Below are 26,477 nucleotides of genomic sequence, written 5' to 3'. Positions count from 1 at the left end.
ATTTGTAAAGATGTCTGGCTTTCCGTAAATAAAATAAAAACTAGAAAATGGTGCCATCTGGTTTGCTTAATCTAAGGAATTTCAAATGATACTTAAGTATATTTTAGCAATTACATTTACTTTTGATACATAAGTATATTTAAAAACTAATACTTTTAGACTTTTACTCAAGTAGTATTTTACTGGGTGACTTTCACTTTTACTTGCTTCATTTTCTATTAATAATAATAAGCCATTTAGCAGATGCTTTTATCCAGTCATGTGTGCATACATTTTTACGTATGGTTGGTCCCGGGGATCGAACCCACTACCCTGGCGTTACAAGCGCCATGCTCTACCAATTGAGCTACAGAGGTATATTTATTTTTACTCAAGTATGACAATTAGGTACTTTTTCACCACTGCCTAGTATCCTGTTTGCAAGGAGCCTTACATATGAAACAGCCTACAAGGCAGCATCCTGATTTATCAGACTCTGAGGCTGCTATTGAATCTGATCAGCCTGCCAGGAATAGAGCTCACCCACTCTGGATTATATGCATCAGCCTTATAAAGTGCTGACAGCAAATCTGCCTGCAAGGAGCTTTACCTATGAAACAGCCTACAAAGCAGCATCCTGACATCAGCCTCTGAGGCTGCTGTTGAATCTGATCAGCCTGTCAGGAATAGAGCTCACCCACTGTAAATGTAAATATTATCCACAAAACATAAAGTGTCCCTTATAATTATACACATATCATTTATTCAAGCTAACAAACATTATAGATAACAAGCTAGCTTGCTAACTATCTAGCTCACAAGACTAGCAAAGTTAACTGCATTGTTCCTTGCATGTGATTGGCTGTGATCTTGGGGGCGGCACACTGCCTAGGAGACGGTGTTGCCTGTTAGGCATTGTTCAGGGCTTAAATGCCCCGCATTGTGCTCAACACAGCCACAGGGATCCTTGATGAAGTGGTTATCGTACATCTGAACAAATGAATGGATGATGCGTGGTACTTTTGATCATCTCGTGATCTCGACAAAACAACTTTTGTTATGTCGTGATCATGAGTTAAATAAGTTGTGATCTCGACATAATGAGGAAATAATTGTTTTTATTCATATGTCCTCTCTGGACTTCCGTAGGTTTGGGATTCACTGCATGAGTTTTTGATCAGTGATAATTTTTGTGTAAGAGAATGGTTGACAAAAAAGAGAGGGAACGTGGTGTTGTTTATCTTTCTCTTTGGTTGGGACCAACGTTTAATGTCTCTACTGTCCTTCTTTTGGTCGTGGCTGGGTTCCTTCTCTTGGTCGTGGCTGGGTTCCTTCTCTTGGTCCTGGCTGGGTTCCTTCTCTTGGTCGTGGCTGGGTTCCTTCTCTTGGTCCTGGCTGGGTTCCTTCTCTTGGTCCTGGCTGGGTTCCTTCTCTTGGTCCTGGCTGGGTTCCTTCTCTTGGTCCTGGCTGGGTTCCTTCTCTTGGTCCTGGCTGGGTTCCTTCTCTTTGTCCTGGCTGGGTTCCTTTTCTTGGTCGTGGCTGTGTTCCTTCTCTTGGTCGTGGCTGGGTTCCTTCTCTTGGTCGTGACTGGGTTCCTTCTCTTGGTCCTGGCTGGGTTCCTTCTCTTGGTCGTGGCTGGTGGGGCTCCAGCTGAGATGTGACTGGAGAATGAAAGAGGAGATGTGGGATGGGAAGCATCTGCAGTAAAGCTGGACCAACTCCTCATTTGCATCCCCGAGACTGAATGCGTTTGGTAATTAAGTAGAGAAGAAAGCACATTAGGCCTTGGATATTTATGGACCAGACACCAAATGGACCTCCCTAAAACAATTTATGGTGCCACTGGTGGTCCGCTGTTGACTGGCCACAGCTTCGGCCTTCAAGCCAGCTTGAATAACTGATGCATTTCAATGGACTAAATGCCTCCATTGTCCAGAGCTTAAGACAGACATGAGGTCTACACCCATTCTGTCCTTACAAAAGCCAATATACTGTATTCATGATCCCTAATTCAGTAGGAACTACAAATTATATAGTTGTTCTCTTTCCTCTGACTTCTCTGAAGGTGTCCGATGTGTCTGAACTGAGATCTGACATTGCTTTAGTGGCACCTCAAGCCTTTGCTATTTGATAGTGCTGGACTCTGTCGGCAGACAGTTTGTTAGCTGCCAAAATAATCCCCCTGTGAAAGTGTTGTGGGGCTCCCGAACTGGTCCCATGGTCCCAGAGGTTACAGTGAATAGGAATAGTGGGCCACAATGAGGCCTGTCCCTCCTCTGCAGGAGAAGCAGCTGAAAGAATGAGCTTGGTTTAGGAATGGAGATCGGTGGCTGTGATTGCAGGAGGAGGGGAAGGGGAGGAACAGGAAACAAACTGTTTTGTATTGGAGGAATGTTCAGCTATTGATGGTGGTGGACCCCCTCTTCAATGCATGTCTGTGTAAAAAATAAATCACTTTAATTGTTCTCTGATTTCCCCTCTCACCATTTCGGCAAATTATAATTGAAACATTAACAGGACGTTAATAGGACATGTATTCCGGTAACCTTTTATATAAATCTCTGTGCTGTAGTGGGGGAGATTTCACCCTGACCAACAGGAATCAGAAATAATTAAATATGAGGAGAGTGCCATTTGGGGATGGCTTGAATTATAAATACGGCTAACGATTTGCAAATACAGCTAATAAACTCGGGGGACTCTGTTGATAGGGAAGGCCACAGTTTTCACACAAGGCTGTGAGTATTACAGGATCGGAAGCTTTTGACGCTAGTTCCTACTTCACAGATTTTTATTTTATTTTGAAATGCCTTCTTGAACATGTGTACTTTTATGTGCCTTAATTACAAACTTGTATGGGATCTGTAAATATGAATAAAAATGTGAAATGATAAGCCTAGTTTAGCGAAGGGGAAAGCACTGAGCTATACAGGGAGAAAGACAGGATTCTTCCTGGCTAGCCATGATTGGCTGAGATAATGGTGTGGTTGGACATGCCGAGAGATGAGTCCTGATTCTGTCTGTCATATTACAGGCGTCTGTCTATAATGGAATGGGGCTTCCCTGGTCAGTATATAGATAATATTTTGTACCGCAGATTTTTGGAAAGATACAGAGTACTGTAGCTATGGACAACTGCAAAAGTGTTGCTAAGTCTCTCAAAAACATTGCTGGCTGGAATTTTGCTGTTGCTATCGACAAAGCTCGCTGGGAGAAAGTTTAAGTAGAGAGACTACTTTCTGGAGGACAATGCCATGCTGACTCACATACGTTTACATGTGTGGGTGTGGTGGGGCTTAAGAGTGTGTGAACAATGATGAATGGGCGTAAACAAAGACCTTACATTTACATTTTAGTCATTTAGCAGACGCTCTTATCCAGAGCGACTTACAGTTAGTGAGTGCATACATTATTATTTTTTTCATACTGGCCCCCCGTGGGATTCAAACCCACAACTCTGGCTCTACCAACTGAGCTACATCCCTGCCGGCCATTCCCTCCCCTACCCTGGACGAATTGTGCGCCGCCCAATGGGTCTCCCGGTCGTGGCCGGCTACGACAGAGCCTGGATTTGAACCAGGATCTCTAGTGGCACAGCTAGCATTGCGATGCATTGCCTTAGACCACTGCGCCACTCGAAGACAATAGCTGCTAGCTCCAGGTTAAAGGAACTGTGTCACTGAATTCTGGGTTATACAGCCCAGGGAAGGAATCGGGCCCCCTCCCCCTGCCGGTCCTGGCAGTGGCTCCTCAGGAACCTCCCCAGCTCCTGGTTCATCCTCTCCACCTGCCCGGTACCCGGAAGTGAGGCTGACCGTGACCCCCCAGCTTCTCCATGAAGGCCTTCCAGGCACGATCGGAGATGATATCCTCCTGAAGGCCATTGAGCCGGAAGATCTGCTGGAACAGTGCCTCAGCGACCTGGATAGCAGTAGGGAGACCAGAGAGAGGGATGAAACTGCATGATTTAAGAATCTGTCCACTATCACAAATATTGTGGTAAAACCATCAGAAGAGGGGAGATCAGTGACAAAATCAATGGACAGATGAGACCAGGGACGCTGAGTCATGGGAAGGGGAAAGAGTTTCCCTGCGGGAGCATTACGGAACAGGAGTTGACATAATGAGTAACGTCTTGCGCCAAGGTGGGCCACCAGTACTTTCCAGAGATGGACTGCATGGTGCGGGTGATACCTGGATGTCCTGTGACGACAGCTGTGTGCACCCAGGTCAACAGCCGATCCCTTATCCCCGTGGAAACGTAGGTGCTCTCAGGAGGACTGGTAGCAGGTGTGGGTTCCCTCTCCAGGGCCTGGCGAATGTCTACATCTACGTCCCAGAGTACAGGGGCTACGACTCGAGAGGGAGGAATTATATGTGCACTCAAGACAGGAACCTCACCCAAATCGCTTGCGGCGGGTTCAGTCGCCTCGCTGTCCGTATGTACTCCAGGTTCCAATAGTCAGTGAGGATGAGAAATGGGTCCTGGGCGCCCTCCAGCCTGTGTCTCCACCTCTCTAATGCCAACTTCACCGCCAGCAGCTCCCGATTGCCAACATGATAGTTCCTCTCTGCAGGAGACAGCTTTTTAGAGTAATATGCAGATGGATACAATTTCTGTGGAATACCTTGATGTTGGGACAGGACAGCCCCCACACCTACTTCTGAAGTGTCCACCTCCACCACGAAGGGCAGCGTAGGATCTGGATGTTTGAGTAACGGGGGCAGAGGTGAAACGTCCCTTCAGTAGGCGGAAGGCTTCGTCAGCTGTAGGATTCCACCCCAACTTCCGGGGAACACCCTTGAGGAGAGAAATGAGAGGAGAGGCGATCGAGCTGAAGTCCTTCATGAATCGGCAGTAGAAGTTGGCAAATCCCCAAAACCGTTGTAACCCCTTTATGGTGGTTGGGACTGGCCATGACCTGACAGCATCCACCTTCTTCTCATCCATCATGACTCCTTGTGGTCCGATCTGGTAACCCAAAAAGGAGACATCCTCCTGATGGAATTGGCACTTCTCCGCTTTGACGTACAGGTGGTTGGCCAGGAGGCGTTCCAGGACGACTCGGACGTGAGCGATGTGATCCTCCAAGGTAACCAAGTAGACCAGGATGGCGTCGATATACAAGACCACCTGGTGTCCAAGCATTTCCCGGAGCACCTCGTTGACGAATGCCTGGAACACCGGCGGAGCATTGGCTAATCCAAAAGGCATCACCAAGTACTCGTAGTGAGCACACATCGTGTTGAAGGCCATCGTCAATTCATCCCCCTCCCGGATGCGGATCCTGGTATACCTCCGGGATGTTGGGCTGAAGGGCAACCACAGGACTCTCAACCGACGTGGAACGACAGGGAAAGGAAAAGCAGGTTTTCCGGCATTCGGGTGCCCAGTCGGGGATTTTCATCCTAGGCCATGAGATGGTGGGGTTATGACATTGAAGCGATGGGAGGCCGAGGTTGATCTTGATGAGGAAGGGAAGGCTTTCTTGATGTATGGATTCCATGGTGAGGGTGAGTGGTGCTGTGATGTGTGTGATTGTCCCTGATTCTATTGGTTGACTATCCAGTGCTTGAACCAGACAAGGAGAGGAGAGCGGGTTTGAGGTGATGTTAAGGGAGGAGGCAAGGGCCTGGTCAATAGAATTCCCTGCGGCACCGTAGTCCACTAGATCTGTAGAAACAAAACATGAAGGACAGCCAGCCAGTGAAATCGATACTAGGAAAGGTTTGGCGGAAAGTGATGATAATGAAATACTCATGCCTAACCCAGGAGACGGATGATCACGTGGCTGTCCATCTGCTCTCGTGGACCAATGGTTAGAACGTACCGGACACTGTTGAAGCTGGTGCCCCTCCTGTCCACAATAAGGACAGAGCCCCAGCTGTCTACGACGGCGTCGCTCAGCTGTGAAGAGGCATCTGGCCCCCACCTCCATGGGTTCAGACTCAGAACGATCTACGGAGGAGGGAGAGAGGCGATGGGGGTACCAACGCTCCCGAAGCAGGTTATCCAGATGGATGGCCATCGCGATGATAGGTTGTCGTCTCGGCACGCCAACTCCGTCTGGACCTCTTTGCGCAATCCTCCTCTGAATAGGGTGCGGAGCACCAGCTAATTCCATCTGCTGGATGCTGCCACTGTCTGAAAGGTGAGCGCGGACTCCGCCGCGGTCTGGCTATCCTGCCATAGTTGGAGTAGGCGCTCACCCCTCTCTGCTCTCTGGTGGATGGTCAAAGACCCCATCTGAACAGAGCCATGAATTCTTCATAGGAACCCAGCTCCTCCTCTCTCCCAGACGGCCGTGGCCCACTCCAACGCCCTTCTGGTCAGCAGAGAAATAACCATGGCAGCCTTAGACCTCTCAGTGGTGGGGGCTCCCATCTGATGAGCGAAATAGAGGGAGCACTGGAGTAGGAAGCCAAAGGCATTTCGATGGAGTCCTGTCATATTTGTCTGGGAGGGACAATCGGGAATTGGGAAGTAATGAAGGTAGTAATGAAGTCCAGGTGTGACTGATGATAGGGTGCAGGTGTGCGTAATGGTGGTTACCAGGTGTGCGTAAAGATGGGTTGCCAGGACCGGTGGTTAGTAGACCGGTGGCATCGAGTGCCGGGGTGGGAGAGCGGGAGTAGACGTAACAACACACTTGTCTCCGGAGTTTAAAGGCAACATTGTTGCACTGCTTTTACAATATCAGGGTTTATTCTCAGCTGTACTAACCCAGACAAATGTACTAAAGCATGACATTGACATTGGGGACACGGCCCCGATCCAACAACATGCCTATCGACTGAACCCTGAAAAGAGAGAGTAGCTCCGCAGTGAGGTGGTAACTTTCCTCACGAGAGGAAAGTTACTACGGATATTGCAGGAGTTTCCCCTGGAAATCAGACATGTCCATGGTAAGGACAACTTGGTTGCTGATTGTCTTTCAAGGGTGGGCAGTCAATAAGTTGTGTTTAGTCAGTGTGTAGCCCTGGCTCACAATTTATTGTGACTGTAGGTTTTTGCCATTTTGGAGATTAGTTTTGTTTTGGTTGGGCTTGGTCCAAGGGGACGAGAGTTATAGAAGCGTGCTTGAGTTTTTCACTTGGCAACTAAAGAAAAAAATGAGAAAAAATTAGAAAAAAATAAAAATATTGTAAAAAATAAAGACCTGGACGACTTGCCTTAATAGAAGGAACCATGAATTCTGCTCTGTATCAGAGAATTCTACAGGAGAATGTCAGACCATCCGTCTGTGAGCTGAAGCTGAAGCGCAGCTGGGTCATGCAGCAAGACAATGATCCAAAACACACAATCAAGTCTACATGAAAATTGCTAAAAAGCAACAAATTGGAGACCTAATCCCAATTGAGATGTTGTGGCAGGACTTGAAACGAGCAGTTAATACTTGAAAACCCACACGTCACTGAGTTAAAGCAGTTCTGCATGGAAGAGTGGGCCAAAATTCCTCCACAGCGACGTGAGAGACTGATCAACAACTACAGGAAGCATTTGGTTGGAGTCATTGCAGCTAAAGGTGGCACAACCAGTTATTGAGTGTAAGGGGGCAATTACTTTTTCACACAGGGGAATTGGGTGTTGCATAACTTTGTTTATGAAATAAATATGTAATTGTTGTGTTATTTGTTCACTTATGTTCCCTTTATCTAATATTAGGTTTTGGTTGAAGATCTGATAACATTCAGTATCACAAATATGCAAAAGTAGAGAAAATTAGAAATGCACTGTATGTGTATATGTATGTGTATGTATATACAGCTCTGGAAGAAATTAAGAGACCACTGCAAATTTTTCTTAAATCAGCATCTCTACATGTATGACAGCCATTCCATTCCAGTGTCTGTTGAATTCCAACACAGGCACACCTCATTCTACTGAATTAGGTACTGATTAGGTGATCACCTGAACCAAATCTTATTTAACGAGGAAAAGTATAAAAACCACTGCTGCGGTCATCACTATCCTCTTGCAATAGGACCAGCTGGATGGCAAAAACAGTGCTAATAGTACCTCAAAAGTAATATGAATCAAAAAATAACTATTGACCATGCCAAATGAGTTGAAGAGGAAAGTTTTGAGTGAGGAAAAGAAGGGTTCAATTCTGGCTTTACTGGCAGAGGGATACAGTGAGCGTCAGGTTGCTTCCATCCTTAAAATTTCAATGCAGCAGACATTGGGGACAACAAAGCTACAGACCGGCAGAGGGTGAAAACGACTCTCTACTGACCGGGATGACCACCAACTCATTCGAATGTCACTCAACAACCGTAGGATGACATCAAGTGACCTACAAAAAGAATGGCAAACGCAGCTGGGGTGAAGTGCACGGCGAGGACGGTTCGAAACATGCTCCTAGGGGCAGGGCTGAAGTCGTGCAAAGCTAGAAAAAAGCCCTTCATCAATGAGAAGCAAAGAAGAGCCAGGCTGAGGTTTGCAAAAGACCATAAGGATTGGACCGTAGAGGACTGGAGTAAGGTCATCTTCTCTGATGAGTCCAATTTTCAGCTTTGCCCAACACCTGGTCGTCTAGTGGTTAGACGGAGACCTGGAGAGGCCTACAAGTCACAGTGTCTCGCACCCACTGTGAAATATGGTGGAGGATCGGTGATGATCTGGGGGTGCTTCAGCAAGGCTGGAATCGGGCAGATTTGTCTTTGTGAAGGACGCATGAATCAAGCCATGTACAAGGTTGTCCTGGAAGAAAACTGCTTCCTTTTGCTCTGACATTGTTCCCCAACTCTGAGGATTGTTTTTTCCAGCAGGACAATGCGCCATGCCACACAGCCAGGTCAATCAAGGTGTGGATGGAGGACCACCAGATCAAGACCCTGTCATGGCCAGTCCAATCTCCAGACCTGAACCCCATTGAAAACTTCTGGAGTGTGATCAAGAGGAAGATGGATGGTCACAAGCCATCAAACAAAGCCGAGCTGCTTTAATTTTTGCGCCAGGAGTGGCATAAAGTCACCCAACATCAATGTGAAAGACTGGTGGAGAGCATGCCAAGACGCATTAAAGCTGTGATTGAAAATCAGGGTTATTCCCCCAAATATTGATTTCTGAACTCTTCCTAAGTTAAAACATTAGTATTGTGTTGTTTAAAAATGAACATGAACTTATTTTCTTTGCATTATTCGAGGTCTGACAACGCTGCATATTTGTTGTTATTTTGACCAGTTGTCATTTTCTGCAAATAAATGCTCTAAATGACAATATTTTTATTTGGAATTTGGGAGAAATGTTGTCAGTAGTTTATAGAATAAAACAAAAATGTTATTTTTACCCAAACACATACCTATAAATAGTAAAACCAGAGAAACTGATAATTTTGTAGTGGTCTCTTAATTTTTTCCAGAGCTGTGTATATGTATATATATATATATATATATATATATATTTTTTTTAAGTGTGTGTTTTGTCTAATATTTAATTGTTGACAGCCAGTAGACACCATGTTTATATAGGTTGTTGTCAGTGAATCTTTGTTAGTTCCCCTTTCTGTTTGAGCGACACATTTTGATGGGGAACGTAACAAAATGCATGTTCAAATTATTTCATAGCTTCAGTGCATCAAGGCAACTGATCAATCAATATGGTTGGTAAGGAGAAAATACTGTCAAAATGACATGTTGCTGGCTGTGAATGTACATTACTCACTCACCTAATGTAAAAGGAATGACAACGCAAGGCTTCACAGGCGTCAATGTCTGTTTCGTGGCATCTAAAGATGAGCTAGGGAATGTTCAATGCCTTTAACATGGCATGTGTGACCCACTCCTGCAAATGAAAAGGTCTCAGCCATTAGAAATAGACACTTTGGCTGGATCAGTCCCTAAAGACTGCCTTGCTTGGCCAGCTTGAGGTGTAGTTACCGTCCGTCACCTGATACTGGTGGCCCTTCCTCATTTATTTCCTCAAATTTGTCAATCGGGAGATCTAAAAATGATGTAACTTATAATGAGAGAGCAGCATCAGCACCTGCCTGGAATCCTAATTGTGACTTGTGAGCGAGCCTTAACAGAAACTGTTCATTTCCATTTTATCATGATAGATTTAATAGTCATCACTCTATGCACCGTCATGCCATTTTCAAGGAAGCCTTCCAGCCGATATTCAGATCACATTATAGATTTTAATGAATTATGGCAAGGCAAAAGATAATTTAAAAATGGATAATTGCAATATGCTGGGTCATGGTCATGCTCATTAATTTACAACAATGCACACAATCTCTCTCCTTCTCTCTCTCTCTCTCTCCCCATCTCTCGCTCATCGTTTCAACGCGCATATATTTCATTATGAGGTATTTGATGGTCATTTTGAGGAGTGTGTTATCGAAGATGACTTCCTCTCTCATACACTCAGGAATAACAAGGAAACAAAGTGGAGAACATTTAATAGTTTAATAATAAGCTGCTGTATACATTCAGTGATTATTCAGATGTTCATGTTGCCAGAAGCCATGGGTGAGACAAGCAAAAACATTGAGCTACAAGATCTATTTCATTGTATGCAATTTTGTCATTTTTCCATTCACAATCTTCCATGTTGTACATAGTTTAACTGTAAAGCAACTGAACTTCGAAGACCTTCATTTCCTTTAAACATACGATTCCACCAAATCTGTTTGTCTTGCTGTTCTTAAATATATTTTCAGACTCAATTCAAAGGAGATGGTACATGATGGCACAGCAGTTGAGCAAAGCTAGTCTGCATTCTTTCATCCTTAGTCTCTTACTTGAAGTGTCGACAGGGCCTATTCTCTGGTTTATATCACTAAGAACAGTTCTGAGGTGAGGAACTAATGGGGAACCTTAGTCCAAAAACAGACACACAGAAATAGGTGGAATTATCTCACTAGCTTAAAAAACTAGCTTAACCATCTTCTTATTACTTAAATATTAAGATTAAGCAATCTTTACGGTTTTGTTTGCTTATTTTTTGGTTTCTTTTGCTATCTCACTCTAAGCTCATTGAACTGACACACTACTATTGGTGCTGAAATAGCTTCTTTTTTATTTTATTTTTTACATTTTCTATTTGTCCACACAGAAACTTGATGGCACAAGAACTGACCAATAAAAACTCTTTACAACAAGGTAGACTGCAAGTCAACAGTTGCCAGGGGTAACACAGTAAACAAAAACAAAAATCAAATTTCATTTTGAAAAAATAATCATAACCATAATCAATAAAAAAAAAAAGCAAAATAAACAAAGCCAGTTAATTTCAAGTATAACTTACTGATAAAATAACTACACAGCATTAAATATTCTCATTATACATTTTTAAATTATTTATAAAATATATTTTGGCATATGTTTTTTTGTTTTTGTGTTTGTGTAACAACGCTACTGTAGCTTCAGTTGAACACCACTGTTTATTTGTAATTTTTTAAAACTCTTGAAACAAAACATTAAAGGGATTGTCACATAACAACAGGTTATTAAAAATGATAATAGTAAACCCTATACAGAGTTTCACATAGCAAGACGTGAGTGACGATCCCTTCTATCCTAGCCTCATAGTCAAAAGTCAGAAAAAGTACAAGACCAGAGCACACGTTTCTAATTGTGCTCCACTGGCTACAATCAAGAATGGGCACAGGAGATTTCAAAAGCAATAAGTATTTTTTTCTCTAGCTCGGTCGAAAGTCTGACCCACTTCCCAGTGTTGGGAGTGCCTGGGCCGATAGCAAGAGTTCATTAAGCTCCATCAGTGATAAACCATAAATACTGTGCAGACCTCACAGTCTGGTGACACTGGGATGTCCTCCAGTGGGGTGAGGGGGTGTATACAGAGAATACGGATTCTCTTATCAGACCAAGAAGAAAATGAGACTGAGAATGTCTTCCCTCCCTTCCCTTCTCCGTCTCCACTACTGAGCACTGTTCAAGATGCACATAGAGGCAATGGTTCACAGAAGAAGAATCCTGTGCATGTCTCTCTGTCTGTTGCCGTCTGTCGCACTGTGGGGAGCTTTACAAAGGAAACGACGAGTCAATTTGGCAGCCGAGACAAAGCTGCAAACCAAAGAAGGCAATCTCAGTTAGTGATACAAAAACAGTCAAAAGGCATAAAGTTCTGTACTTTTTTATCCGTCACCGTAGGTGTCAGGTCCACAGAAATCTGAACGGGGGAGAGGCAGAATCCGGCCGAAGGGGCAAGTCACACAGTCAACAGCAACCTGCCTGTCCACTGGCTGCAGAAAACGTACAGAAAAGCAAACAAGAAAAGTACTGCGACTACAACAAAGCCACATCCACGGCCTTCACTTTTCTGGAGGAACACAACACGAAGCTCAGCATTTTCCAGTAACATTCCACACTTTGTCCTTGGTACTACGCTCAAGTTGTCTTTCTTTCTTTCTTTCTTTTTTTTTTTCTCGGCTTCACTTTCTCCTGCGTACACAGCTATGGCGGAGTATATATATATATACGTGTTTGTTTACACTGTGTGTGTGTGTGTGTGTGAGTGTGTGTGTGTGTGTGAGTAGGCTCCCCCTGATGCCCGTTAAAGCACAATGTCCTTCAGGCGCTTGCTGCTGGGAGACTCCTTCTCAAGATGGCCGCTGTCGTGGAGGAGCGTGTTGATCTCCCGGACGGCCGGCTCGCTGTCCTTCCCCTCAGGCTGCCGCAGCATGCTGTGGTTGGCAATGCGCTCGGCGCCACGGCACCTGAGCGTGTTATAGCCGGATGGCACCTTGGCCAGCGGGCTCTTCAGGTGCACAGGGGAAGTGATGGGACTGGCTGCTTCGCGCCCGTTGCCCGCCTCGCGCACGGCGCCGCCGTTGGACTTGGGGCTGCACACCTGTGACTCCATCATTGTCCGCTTGTTGCCCTTTAGCTCGCCCCGCTCTGGGTCCTCTGGGCCGTCCTTGCCGAAGGTGGCAAAAGTCCTTTTGATGGTGCCGGTGCCACAGTCCTCGTAGTGGGGCACATCCACGGTGGTGGCCTCGATGGACAGGGCGATGACGTTGTTACGTGGGTGGCCGTGCTCAGGCGACTTGCCGCGGGCCGGACCGGGCACACGGGGCATCCAGCAGCGGTCCGAATGGCCCAGGATACGACACTCGTCCTGGCAGTGGAAGCCTTCGCTGGGGTCTGCAGAAGGAGGGAAGAAGGCAGAGGGAGAAAGAAAAGGGAATTGTTAGATTTGTCTGTTGAACTGGCCTATTTTCCAGCACTTTAACACATTGGCACTTTGCTTTCATGGGTTTCACCACGGTTTGTTTCTGGTCCTTTCATTTTATTTAGCTACATGTCAGAGACTTTTAAAAAATGAAGCAAAGTTTGTTGGAACCCGAACAGCCCCAGTTTGATATTTTCTGTGGGTAATTTCTCTTTCAAGACTACACAAGACTTGCCGTTACTTCCAGACGAATAGAGATCTGCTAGTTTGAGGCACTTCTAATGCGTCAATTTAAAGGACGTATTGTTAAATCAAAGTCCATTTCCAGCTCATGCATAATTGTGATTTCAGTAGCAACACTTGATGAAAGCCAGGGTTTAAACAGTGCAATCAGATATTACCACTAAGAGGCACCAGCTGCGTTGCCATATCGTTGCCTAGTTCATCTAGCTCAGTCTCTGTCATCTGGCGCTGAGTTATAAATATCTAATGATGTTTTAACGCTGACAAAAAGTCTGTATTACTACATATCCTTTGTTGTGTCGGAGGGAAGGGCTTTCAGGACGATTTCTGTATCATTAAAACAACAACAAAAGAGCCAAGCGCTCTTGTCTGGAGCTGAAGAGCTGTCGTCCTCTTCTCTACCTTTGTTATCTAAGCCAGAATTTAGGATTTTTATCCATAGGCCAGTCGAGTGAGTACTTGATGCTGAGGCCTTTGAATCCATACATATTTGATTATTGGCCATCTGGACAGATAACCTTACAAGGGCACATTCAAGATGCCCTCGTGTTCATGAATTCCATCAAATCACACCCACTCACAAAGCAGGCAAAGAATGGCTTTATACTGACATATTGAACACATGTCAAGGGCAAGTTTTGTCATGAGAATCAAAGGATGTCTGTGGATGTAACAATCGCATTCGTGAAAAAACATAACATGAATAATATCTACAGTATACAGTAGCTACCATGTTACAGGCCAAATAGACACAGTCATTTACCTTAACCATTCAGTGTGCCACTACGGTGCCTCCGAGTTCTCTCTGTTGGCCTCGGCCTTGTAAAATAAACTGACACGCAGATGTTCAGTGACACATTTCTAAGCCTCCCGATTGGTCCTCGCCTCCTAGGGGCAAGGGGCCCTCCTCCCACAAGAGAGGCCCAAGGTGACAGGAAGGGATTGTGAGAAGGAATTGCCATCGACCCACAGCACGCCACACGTTTAGATCTGGCACTCGCAGCTTGACAGATCACCTAATTAAAATCACTAATTATCTGTTTTCTTCCCCTCTTTTCTGCACTCTGAGGGGCACCTCTGCTTTGGGCGCGCCAATCTATATTTAAAGATTGCGTTCCAGGGACAAGGCTGCCGAAGCTGTCTCCCTCTTAAACTGTGATCTGATGAGACTGACACATGACTGGCTGACTGGCTGACTGGCTGGGTGACTGGCTGACTGGCTGGCTGGGTTCGTGGGCCATTTGAACCATGCTATGGTTGATCTCAGTATAGGATTATGGGGGTTGTTCATGGCCAGGGACACTGGAGCTCAAGAGGCCAAGCAGGCAGCCAGGACCATGGACTGTGCTGAAGGATTACCTTGAGCTTTGCAGTGTGTGTTTGTGTGTGTGTGTGTGCGTGTGTGTGGGTTTGTGTACCCTGACACATATTGGCTGTGTCTGCGTACTCTGGCCACACCCTCCCTCCATCCCTCTCTCCACACACTCCGATGTGGACAGGAGAACATTGTGAAATTAAAAGGAATAGAAAATAAAGCTCTGGATGGACTCTGGTGGCTCAAGTGGCTAAAATGGTGTCTGTAATTACCAGGGCCTGTGAACACACTCAAGTCCACATCTGAAAGGGGCTTTTCATCCCCAAAAGTCAATGTTATCACCATGGCAACAAGGGGTTGAGCTTTACCATTATTCATACTGCTCACGGCAGAGACTGGTTATAGAACACCTGGCGTCAAGAGAATGCTTATAGAACACCTGGCATCAAGAGACTGCTTACAGAACACCTGGCATATTGCACAATCGCAATCTCCCCTTCAAAACTTCTGCTCTCTTATGACGCTCTTCCTTCTTTTCCAGGGGACTTGGATTGATCAGCATCCTCTGGATCAATACAGGTTCCTTTCAATAGATTTGAAACATTTTTTTCCCGCAGCCTGATTGAAAGGTCTCGGGACACAAAGAAGACATATTCAAACTCTATGCTTTATACTGAGCCGTCCATGCAACAGCAGTGAATAAACCCTTTCCCACCCCCTTCCTTTAGGGGATCTCCGGAGAGAGAGCGGTTCTGTTGTAACTAACATCGTTCTGAAAGCCTGAGCACCATTAACAGAATGTTCACATCCTGCCTCCGCTTAGAGGCTCACCACGTAAGCAGATGTCGTTGTCAAAGGTCCCCTAGAAGACGACAGAACAACATTGAAAATAAAGAGAAAGAAAGAAGAACGACAGGCCACCGGTCGACCCCCTGACCCCTGACAAAGCCGAATCTCTTGCAGAGAAAAATCGAAAGAAGCTAAATCTAATGCTCACAAACAAAGCAATTAAAAGCTCTTTATAGCTCTGTCGAGGTCTGAAACACCACAAGCCAAGAGGACGAGCAAGAAGGAGGCACCCTCCTGCTGTGGATGCCTATTGAAAGTCATCAGGAAAATAAGCTTGCTAATCAGTTACGGGAAAAATACTTAAAGTACAGAGCGGTTCTATATCAGTAGGAACATTTCCTATCTAGGATTTAATACCTATTAATTACTGAGGGCACTCGGTCGGGAGCCGGAAGCTCGCCTGTGTTTTTCAGTCATTCCAGATTTGAAATATAAATTGAGTTAAATGGAGAGAAGGGGAAAATATAAAAATCACAAGGATCCAAGTCCCTCAGCACCGCTGACAAATCGGAAATGTTGTGCTTTTAATTCCGAATTGGGAGTTCAAAAGAATACCAAAGGCATTGGGGAGCACTTTAAATATGTATGCCATTATGCACACGTCGCACAGTGTTGCCACTTCAAATTCAAAAGCTGTAATTTCCTGGTATATATCGTCCGTGTTTTACCTGGAATAACATCAGTTTACATCAGCATGAAGAAGAGAGCCCACCTGTTCTCCCTTCGTTCCAGCTTCCTCGCCTATATTCATGCGCTAGGAGCCCCCTTCCTCTTTCACGGGAAGTAGTCACAACCTATGGTCATGACAGATAGGAAGTCATCGGGTGGCTCTATGAGCCTTGCACAGCCATCCCTCAGTTGACCGTTGCAAGTGGGCCTTTAACGATCCTCCCTAGTCGCACACCTGAAGGGGCTATTTGTTTGTGGCTAATGTAGCAAAAGTGAGAGAATCAGCTGAATCGGCGAACGGCTAAGGATGAAATCTTCTAACAGTGAACACATAAGGGAAGTATTTTTATCATATGGAGAAAAGACTCTCCCCTCAAAACTTGTCCTGTTTGGCAGGGTAATGTGGTCTCACTTGGAAAACAAACACTGTTTTCCCTCCAAAAAGTTCAACAAGAGAACCTCCAGGTTCAAAACAGTGATGTAATCCTACAAAATGAGGGGGAGGAAGGCAGAGTAACTAACTAGAAAGCCAGTGGTGACTTGATGCAAACCCAGATTCTGGAGACTACGCAGTTTCTATTGGAGGGCTTAATTGCGGCCATACGGCTGTGAGATCCTCTGTATGACACCATTCAGTCAGTTTGGGTTTGCTGAACGATGAGCCCTAAAAGAATTTAGAGCATAAGAGTCTATAAAAAGTAGTATTAGAAAAAGGTGGATGAGGATAAATGCTTAAAGATAATTGGATATACTAATAGTCTCCCTATGGGTAGGACCACTTTATTCCACTTTATTTAGCAATGATTAGAGCAATTTATAATGATTTACGATAGCCCAATAATACCGTAGCAACACACTGCTGACCCAAAATAAAGGAAATCGTCAGACGATATCATGTCAAACTCATCATTTGGGGATATTTTCAACTTTTCATTTATTTCGCCCTCAAAAAGCTTTACGTTTCTACTGTCAGTATGTGGTCGTTGTTTCACCCCCCTGCCATCTTTGATATTGCTGTCTGTGTCCAATCACTGAAACAATGTATTTGATGGTTGTCTGTGCGAGAGGACAAAATAATCGGCTCTGGGAGAGCAAAAGAGCAAACCGCCAAGGCTGACATTTTGTTTTGTCTCTTTCACTTCGCTGCATGAGTGGTGCTGGTTGTGGCTGACTGGTATGAAATGAGAATGAAATGAACAGAGCAGTTATCCAGCCGCTGACCCCTTTAAGGACAAGTCTGGTGGCGGGCCGCCTCTCCTCCTCCATGTCTGTCTGTCTGTCTGAGTGACATTACTCCTCATGCACCACAAACAAAGCCCTTGCGTTTCAGCACTCGAGGTGCCAGTCCCTATCTGTGACAGTGGAATTACTGTTTTCTAATTGCTCTCCATATTAATTTTCCATTCTACCAGCCACACACTAAATTATCAAGATTACATCTAAATTGTCGCCGCAGCCTCTCAACGCTCAAATGCTAAAGCTCCCTCAGCAGACAAATTAGAGAGAGGAATTTCAGAAACAGGGAACTAGTGGAATTGAGTGTCTGTGTGGTTGGTTGGTGCTGCAGCTAAGATGAATTCTCAGGCAACCTTGGACTATGCTGAAAACCTTAGGCACCAAACGGAAGAAAACTGACTTGTCCATTAAGAAATTATGATTTTCATTTTCCATTTGCAAATTGTTTTAAACCATGTACCCCAATGAACACAACCCTGATTAACTTGGCCATGGCTTACCTAGACACAGTGGGTCAGGGCCTTTACAGGCTTGTCTGCTTTAGCTAGTGCTAGGACTAACACTATCTGGCCTGCTTTAGCTAGTGCTAGGGCTAACGCTATTTGTTCTGCTTTATCTAGTGCTAGAGCTAACTCTATCTGGTCTGCTTTAGCTAGTGCTAGGGCTAACGCTATTTGCCATCCTATAACTGGGCTTGAGCGGGGCAAGCCAGTGAAACAGCCTCCCACTACTACCCACCAGGGAGTCCAAGCGCTGCTGTCATCCCAGCCAGCCAATTCAGTCTGCCGGTGCCATTAATCAGCCGCAAGCCCTGGCTCCTGCAGGAGCGCAAGATGGAGTGTGATGGTCTTGTTTTTACAAACAGTGGAGGGGCACCCTTTCCGCGCCGCACAAGCCCATCATTCTCCCAGCACCTTCATAGCAGCCGAGACCTTTCCCTCTTCTCCCTCCACCGCCTCCTCTCACACCACTGCCTCCACACTCTCCTCTCCCTCTTCTCCCTCCCCTGCCTCCTCTCCCTCTTCTACCTCCCCTGCCTCCTCTCCCTCCTCTCCCTCCTCTCCCTAAACTGCCTCCTTTCCCTCTTCTCCCTCCACCGCCTCCTCTCCCTCCACTGCATCCTCTCCCTCCTCTCCTACTCTCCCTCTTCCGCCTCCTCTCCCTCCTCTCCCTCCTCTCCCTCCACTTCCTCCTCTCCCTCCTCTGCCTCCTCTCCCTCCTCTGCTTCCTCTCCCTCCTCTCTCTCTACTGCCTCCTCTCCCTCTTCTCCCTCACTGCCTCCTCTCCCTCTTCTGCCTCCTCTCCCTCTTCTCCCTCCTCTCCCTCTTCTCCCTCTTCTCCCTCCACTGCCTCCTCTCCCTCCTCTCCCTCCACTGCCTCCTCTCCCTATTCTCCCTCCTCTCCCTCTTCTTTCTCCTCTCCCTCATCTCCCTCCACTCCCTCCTCTCCCTCCTCTCCCTCTTCTCCCTCTTCTCCCTCCAATGCCTCCTTTCCCTCCACTGCCACCTCTCCCTCTTCTCCCTCTACTGCCTCCTCTCCCTCCTCTGTCTCCTCTCCCTCTTCTCCCTCTTCTCCCTATTCTCCCTCCACTGCCTCTTCTCCCTCTCCTCCCTCTTCTCCCTCTTCTCCCTCCACTGCCTCCTTTCCCTCCACTGCCACCTCTCCCTCTTCTCCCTCCACTGCCTCCTCTCCCTCCTCTGTCTCCTCTCCCTCTTCTCCCTCTTCTCCCTCTTCTCCCTCCTCTCACTCCTCTCCCTCTTCTCCCACTTCTCCCTCCACTGCCTCCTCTCCCTCTTCTGCCTCCTCTCCCTCTTCTGCCTCCTCTCCCTCTTCTCCCTCCTCTCCCTCTTCTCCCTCTTCTGCCTCCTCTCCCTAATCTCCCTCCACTGCCTCATACCCTTCTTCTCCCTCCTCTCCCTCTTCTCCCTCCACTGCCTCTTCTCCCTCCTCTCCCTCCTCTCCCTCTTCTCCCTCCACTGCCTCCTATTCCTCCTCTCCACCACTGCCTCCTCTCCCTCTTCTCCCTCCACTGCCTCCTCTCCCTCTTCTCCCTCCACTGTCTCCACTGCCTCCTCTCCCTCTTCTCCCTCTTCTCCCTCTTCTCCCTCTTCTCCCTCTTCTCCCTCCACTGCCTCCTCTCCCTCTTCTCCCTCCACTGCCTCCACTGCCTCTTCTCCCTCTCCTCCCTCTTCTCCCTCTTCTCCCTCCACTGCCTCCTTTCCCTCAACTGCCACCTCTCCCTCTTCTCCCTCCTCTCCCTCTTCTCCCTCTTCTCCCTCCTCTCCCTCTTCTCCCTCCTCTCACTCCTCTCCCTCTTCTCCCACTTCTCCCTCCACTGCCTCCTCTCCCTCTTCCGCCTCCTCTCCCTCTTCTTCCTCCTCTCCCTCTTCTCCCTCCTCTCCCTCTTCTCCCTCTTCTGCCTCCTCTCCCTAATCTCCCTCCACTGCCTCATACCCTTCTTCTCCCTCCTCTCCCTCTTCTCCCTCCACTGCCTCTTCTACCTCCTCTCCCTCCTCTCCCTCTTCTCCCTCCACTGCCTCCTATTCTTCCTCTCCCTCCACTGCCTCCTCTCCCTCTTCTCCCTCCACTGCCTCCTCTCCCTCTTCTCCCTCCACTGTCTCCACTGCCTCCTCTCCCTCTTCTCCCTCTTCTCCCTCCACTGCCTCCTCTCCCTCTTCTCCCTCCACTGCCTCCACTGCCTCTTCTCCCTCTCCTCCCTCTTCTCCCTCTTCTCCCTCCACTGCCTCCTTTCCCTCCACTGCCACCTCTCCCTCTTCTCCCTCCACTGCCTCCTCTCCCTCCTCTGTCTCCTTTCCCTCTTCTCCCTCTTCTCCCTATTCTCCCTCCACTGCCTCTTCTTCCTCTTCTCCCTCTTCTCCCTCCTCTCACTCCTCTCCCTCTTCTCCCACTTCTCCCTCCACTGCCTCCTCTCCCTCTTCCGCCTCCTCTCCCTCTTCTGCCTCCTCTCCCTCTTCTCCCTCCTCTCCCTCTTCTCCCTCTTCTGCCTCCTCTCCCTAATCTCCCTCCACTGCCTCATACCCTTCTTCTCCCTCCTCTCCCTCTTCTCCCTCCACTGCCTCTTCTTCCTCCTCTCCCTCCTCTCCCTCCTTTCCCTCTTCTCCCTCCACTGCCTCCTATTCCTCCTCTCCCTCCACCGCCTCCTCTTCCTCTTCTCCCTCCACTGCCTCCTCTCCCTCTTCTCCCTCCACTGCCTCCACTGCCTCCTCTCCCTCTTCTCCCTCCTCTCCCCTTCTCCCTCTTCTCCCTCCACTGCCTCCTCTCCCGCCTCTCCCTCTTCTCTCTCCTCTCCCTCCTCTCCCTCCTCTCCCTCTTCTCCCTCCACTGCCTCTTCTCCCTCTCCTCCCTCTTCTCCCTCTTCTCCCTCCACTGCCTCCTTTCCCTCAACTGCCACCTCTCCCTCTTCTCCCTCCACTTCCTCCTCTCCCTCCTCTGTCTCCTCTCCCTCTTCTCCCTCCTCTCACTCCTCTCCCTCTTCTCCCACTTCTCCCTCCACTGCCTCCTCTCCCTCTTCCGCCTCCTCTCCCTCTTCTTCCTCCTCTCCCTCTTCTCCCTCCTCTCCCTCTTCTCCCTCTTCCGCCTCCTCTCCCTAATCTCCCTCCACTGCCTCATACCCTTCTTCTCCCTCCTCTCCCTCTTCTCCCTCCACTGCCTCTTCTCCCTCCTCTCCCTCCTCTCCCTCTTCTCCCTCCACTGCCTCCTATTCTTCCTCTCCCTCCACTGCCTCCTCTCCCTCTTCTCCCTCCACTGCCTCCTCTCCCTCTTCTCCCTCCACTGTCTCCACTGCCTCCTCTCCCTCTTCTCCCTCTTCTCCCTCTTCTCCCTCTTCTCCCTCCACTGCCTCCTCTCCCTCTTCTCCCTCCACTGCCTCCTCTCCCTCTTCTCCCTCCACTGTCTCCACTGCCTCCTCTCCCTCTTCTCCCTCTTCTCCCTCTTCTCCCTCTTCTCCCTCTTCTCCCTCCACTGCCTCCTCTCCCTCTTCTCCCTCCACTGCCTCCACTGCCTCTTCTCCCTCTCCTCCCTCTTCTCCCTCTTCTCCCTCCACTGCCTCCTTTCCCTCAACTGCCACCTCTCCCTCTTCTCCCTCCACTGCCTCCTCTCCCTCCTCTGTCTCCTCTCCCTCTTCTCCCTCCTCTCACTCCTCTCCCTCTTCTCCCACTTCTCCCTCCACTGCCTCCTCTCCCTCTTCCGCCTCCTCTCCCTCTTCTTCCTCCTCTCCCTCTTCTCCCTCCTCTCCCTCTTCTCCCTCTTCTGCCTCCTCTCCCTAATCTCCCTCCACTGCCTCATACCCTTCTTCTCCCTCCTCTCCCTCTTCTCCCTCCACTGCCTCTTCTCCCTCCTCTCCCTCCTCTCCCTCTTCTCCCTCCACTGCCTCCTATTCTTCCTCTCCCTCCACTGCCTCCTCTCCCTCTTCTCCCTCCACTGCCTCCTCTCCCTCTTCTCCCTCCACTGTCTCCACTGCCTCCTCTCCCTCTTCTCCCTCTTCTCCCTCCACTGCCTCCTCTCCCTCTTCTCCCTCCACTGCCTCCACTGCCTCTTCTCCCTCTCCTCCCTCTTCTCCCTCTTCTCCCTCCACTGCCTCCTTTCCCTCCACTGCCACCTCTCCCTCTTCTCCCTCCACTGCCTCCTCTCCCTCCTCTGTCTCCTTTCCCTCTTCTCCCTCTTCTCCCTATTCTCCCTCCACTGCCTCTTCTTCCTCTTCTCCCTCTTCTCCCTCCTCTCACTCCTCTCCCTCTTCTCCCACTTCTCCCTCCACTGCCTCCTCTCCCTCTTCCGCCTCCTCTCCCTCTTCTGCCTCCTCTCCCTCTTCTCCCTCCTCTCCCTCTTCTCCCTCTTCTGCCTCCTCTCCCTAATCTCCCTCCACTGCCTCATACCCTTCTTCTCCCTCCTCTCCCTCTTCTCCCTCCACTGCCTCTTCTCCCTCCTCTCCCTCCTCTCCCTCCTTTCCCTCTTCTCCCTCCACTGCCTCCTATTCCTCCTCTCCCTCCACCGCCTCCTCTTCCTCTTCTCCCTCCACTGCCTCCTCTCCCTCTTCTCCCTCCACTGCCTCCACTGCCTCCTCTCCCTCTTCTCCCTCCTCTCCCCTTCTCCCTCTTCTCCCTCCACTGCCTCCTCTCCCGCCTCTCCCTCTTCTCCCTCCTCTCCCTCCTCTCCCTCCTCTCCCTCTTCTCCCTCCACTGCCTCCTCTCCCTCTTCTCCCTCCACTGCCTCCACTGCCTCCTCTCGCTCTTCTCCCTCCTCTCCCTCTTCTCCCTCTTCTCCCTCCACTGCCTCCTCTCTCTCCTCTCTCCCCTCTCCCTCCTCTCCCTCCTCTCCCTCTTCTCCCTCTTCTCCCTCTTCTCACTCCTCTCCCTCTTCTCCCACTTCTCCCTCCACTGCCTCCTCTCCCTCTTCCGCCTCCTCTCCCTCTTCTTCCTCATCTCCCTCTTCTGCCTCCTCTCCCTCTTCTCCCTCTTCATCCTCCTCTCCCTAATCTCCCTCCACTGCCTCCTACCCTTCTTCTCCCTCCTCTCCCTCTTCTCCCTCCACTGCCTCTTCTCCCTCCTCTCCCTCCTCTCCCTCCTTTCCCTCTTCTCCCTCCACTGCCTCCTATTCCTCCTCTCCCTCCACTGCCTCCTCTCCCTCCTCTCCCTCAACTTCCTCCTCTCCCTCTTCTCTCTCCTCTCCCTCTTCTTTCTCCTCTCCTTCATCTCCCTCCACTCCCTCCTCTCCCTCCTCTCCCTCCTCTCCCTCTTCTCACTCTTCTTCCTCCACTGCCTCCTTTCCATCCACTGCCAACTCTCCCTCTTCTCCCTCTACTGCCTCCTCTCCCTCCTCTGTCTCCTCTCCCTCTTCTCCCTCTTCTCCCTATTCTCCCTCCACTGCCTCTTCTCCCTCTCCTCCCTCTTCTCCCTCTTCTCCCTCCACTGCCTCATTTCCCTCCACTGCCACCTCTCCCTCATCTCCCTCCACTGCCTCCTCTCCCTCCTATGTCTCCTCTCCCTCTTCTCCCTCTTCTCCCTCCACTGCCTCTTCTCCCTCTTCTCCCTCTTCTCCCTCCTCTCCCTCTTCTCCCACTTCTCCCTCCACTGCCTCCTCTCCCTCTTCCGCCTCCTCTCCCTCTTCTGCCTCCTCTCCCTCTTCTCCCTCCTCTCCCTCTTCTCCCTCTTCTGCCTCCTCTCCCTAATCTCCCTCCACTGCCTCCTACCCTTCTTCTCCCTCCTCTCCCTCTTCTCCCTCCACTGCCTCTTCTCCCTCCTCTCCCTCCTCTCCCTCCTTTCCCTCTTCTCCCTCCACTGCCTCCTATTCCTCCTCTCCCTCCACTGCCTCCTCTCCCTCTTCTCCCTCCACTTCCTCCTCTCCCTCTTCTCCCTCCACTGCCTCCACAGCCTCCTCTCCCTCTTCTCCCTCCTCTCCCTCTTCTCCCTCTTCTCCCTCCACTGCCTCCTCTCCCACCTCTCCCTCCTCTCCCTCCTCTCCCCCTTCTCCCTCCTCTCCCTCTTCTCCCTATTCTCCATCCACTGCCTCTTCTCCCTCTTCTCCCTCCTCTCACTCCTCTCCCTCTTCTCCCACTTCTCCCTCCACTGCCTCCTCTCCCTCTTCCGCCTCCTCTCCCTCTTCTGCCTCCTCTCCCTCTTCTGCCCCCTCTCCCTCTTCTCCCTCTTCTGCCTCCTCTCCCTAATCTCCCTCCACTGCCTCCTACCCTTCTTCTCCCTCCTCTCCCTCTTCTCCCTCCACTGCCTCTTCTCCCTCCTCTCCCTCCTCTCCCTCCTTTCCCTCTTCTCCCTCCACTGCCTCCTATTCCTCCTCTCCCTCCACTTCCTCCTCTCCTCTTCTCCCTCCACTGCCTCCTCTCCCTCTTCTCCCTCCACTGCCTCCACTGCCTCCTCTCCCTCTTCTCCCTCCTCTCCCTCTTCTCCCTCTTCTCCCTCCACTGCCTCCTCTCCCGCCTCTCCCTCCTCTCCCTCCTCTCCCTCTTCTCCCTATTCTCCCTCCACTGCCTCTTCTCCCTCTTCTCCCTCTTCTCCCTCTTCTCCCTCCTCTCACTCCTCTCCCTCTTCTCCCACTTCTCCCTCCACTGCCTCCTCTCCGTCTCTTCCACCTCCTCTCCCTCTTCTGCCTCCTCTCCCTCTTCTGCCTCCTCTCCCTATTCTCCCTCTTCCGCCTCCTCTCCCTAATCTCCCTCCACTGCCTCCTACCCTTCTTCTCCCTCCTCTCCCTCTTCTCCCTCCACTGCCTCTTCTCCCTCCTCTCCCTCCTTTCCCTCTTCTCCCTCCACTGCCTCCTATGCCTCCTCTCCCTCCACTGCCTCCTCTCCTCTTCTCCCTCCACTGCCTCCTCTCCCTCTTCTCCCTCCACTGCCTCCACTGCCTCCTCTCCCTCTTCTCCCTCCTCTCCCTCTTCTCCCTCTTCTCCCTCCACTGCCTCCTCTCCCGCCTCTCCCTCCTCTCCCTCCTCTCCTCCTCTCCCTCTTCTCCCTCTTCTCCCTCCTCTCCCTCTTCTCCCTCTTCTCCCCCCACTGCCTCCTCTCCCTCCTCTCCCTCCACTCTCCTCTCCCTCTTCTCCCTCCTCTCATCTCCTCTCCCTCTTCTGCCTCTTCTGCCTCTTCTGCCTCCACTGCCTCCTCTCTCTCCTCTCTCTCCTCTCCCTCCTCTCCCTCCTCTCCCTCTTCTCCCTCCACTGCCTCTTCTCCCTCCACTGCCTCCTCTGCCTCTTCTCCCTCCTCTCCCTCCACTCCTTCCACTGCCTCATCTCCCTCCACTGCCTCATCTCCCTCCTCTCCCTCTGCTCCCTCCACTGCCTCCGCCTCCCAACAGCATCTGGTTCACTCTACTCCCCCCTCCTCCTCCTCCTCCCATTCATGAGTCCATCCCTCCTCCCCATGCTCTGTTCCCCCTCCTTCGTCACTCCTCCTTCTTTTTTTTTCTTCTTTTTTTTCTTTTTTTTTTTTCCTTCCTCTCCTCGTCTCTTGTCTTCTCTCTTGTCTCACATACAGCACATTGCTTTTATTAAATCTACCTTTCTTCCCCAAAATATCTCTATTTTTTTGTTATCTGTATCTGACCCCTCCAGACTTCCTCCTCTCTTCCTCTCATCCATCAGTCAGATTATTAATTATGGAGGAAATTAGAGTCGCTGGGAAGCCATGTTAAGACTGTCGTACGGATGGGGAGCCATGAGTGCGGGGTTTTATGCAGCCCTAGCCGGTTCCATTTTGGAGCATTAGTACCAGTCAATTTATCAGGGAAGTGATTTGCTACCTAGTCTGCCGAGCGGACGGGTGAGTGTGTCTGACAGGCCAGTCTCTTCCGTGAAGGCCCCGGGTGCGGCTTGTCGGCGGCTAACACAAACTGACAGGTTAACTTATATTTCCGGTCAACACCACCAACCACCATCACCGCCGCCTGTTTCTTTTACAAGTAGTGCTTTCATTAATTATTTTAAAAACCACACGGTAAATCATGCCAAATTCCAGAAGAGCATTTTTCCTCCACCCTCCAACCATCCCCTGCCTCCTCTTTCCCCTCCTTTCTCCATTCTCCCCCTCCTTTTCATTCTGCTACCCCATCAACTCCCAGCATGTGTGCATTTCATCGCAGGTTCCCCCTGTTTTAAAGAATGAATCTTCAAACCGGTGTTGACAAACAATGCAGTGGCTTCTAAATTGGTACAAACAGCATCTGTTTAACAGCTGTGTAACTGCGGCGGGGAGAAGAGAAGAGAGAGGGAGGGGGGAAAAAAGCAAAAGCATTTGCTATGCTGTTTTTATAAATCACTTTGTCATCACTGCCTACTGCACTGTTTTGTTCAAAGGCAGAAGCGGCGAGCCAGTGGACTGCTTGATATAGTGGTAACGACCGCGAGCTCGTTGTCATGATGACATACGCGCGGTGGGCTGGTGGGCCGGTTTCTCCATGCGCCCTGGCTGGCGACTAATTCTATTTTGCTGGGAGGCACCTTTCCACACCCTATCATACAGTGTTTATATATACACTCTTAGAAAAAAAGTGCTATCTAGAACATAAAAGGGTTCTTCGGCTGTCCCCA

At 49.3% G+C, this 26,477-nt stretch overlaps 1 protein-coding gene across 1 annotated transcript in view; it reads right to left on the bottom strand.

Moving 5' to 3' along the window:
• Positions 1 to 12,502: 12,502 nt before the first annotated feature.
• Positions 12,503 to 26,477, bottom strand: part of LOC311107230 (protocadherin-19-like) — a gene marked incomplete at both ends in the record, with an annotated part of 38,494 nt that continues 24,519 nt past the window's right edge. Inside the window, 2 exons of the mRNA XM_084149717.1 lie at positions 12,503 to 13,092; positions 15,510 to 15,540. Coding sequence (XP_084005843.1) covers positions 12,503 to 13,092; positions 15,510 to 15,540 — 621 coding nt within the window. The remainder of the gene's footprint in view (positions 13,093 to 15,509; positions 15,541 to 26,477) is intronic.

The sequence above is a fragment of the Coregonus lavaretus genome (genome assembly GCF_964263955.1).
Source record: "Coregonus lavaretus genome assembly, chromosome: 32".
In the NCBI taxonomy this organism is placed as follows: Eukaryota; Metazoa; Chordata; class Actinopteri; order Salmoniformes; family Salmonidae; genus Coregonus; species Coregonus lavaretus.
This window is presented reverse-complemented; position numbering and strand designations above follow the sequence as displayed.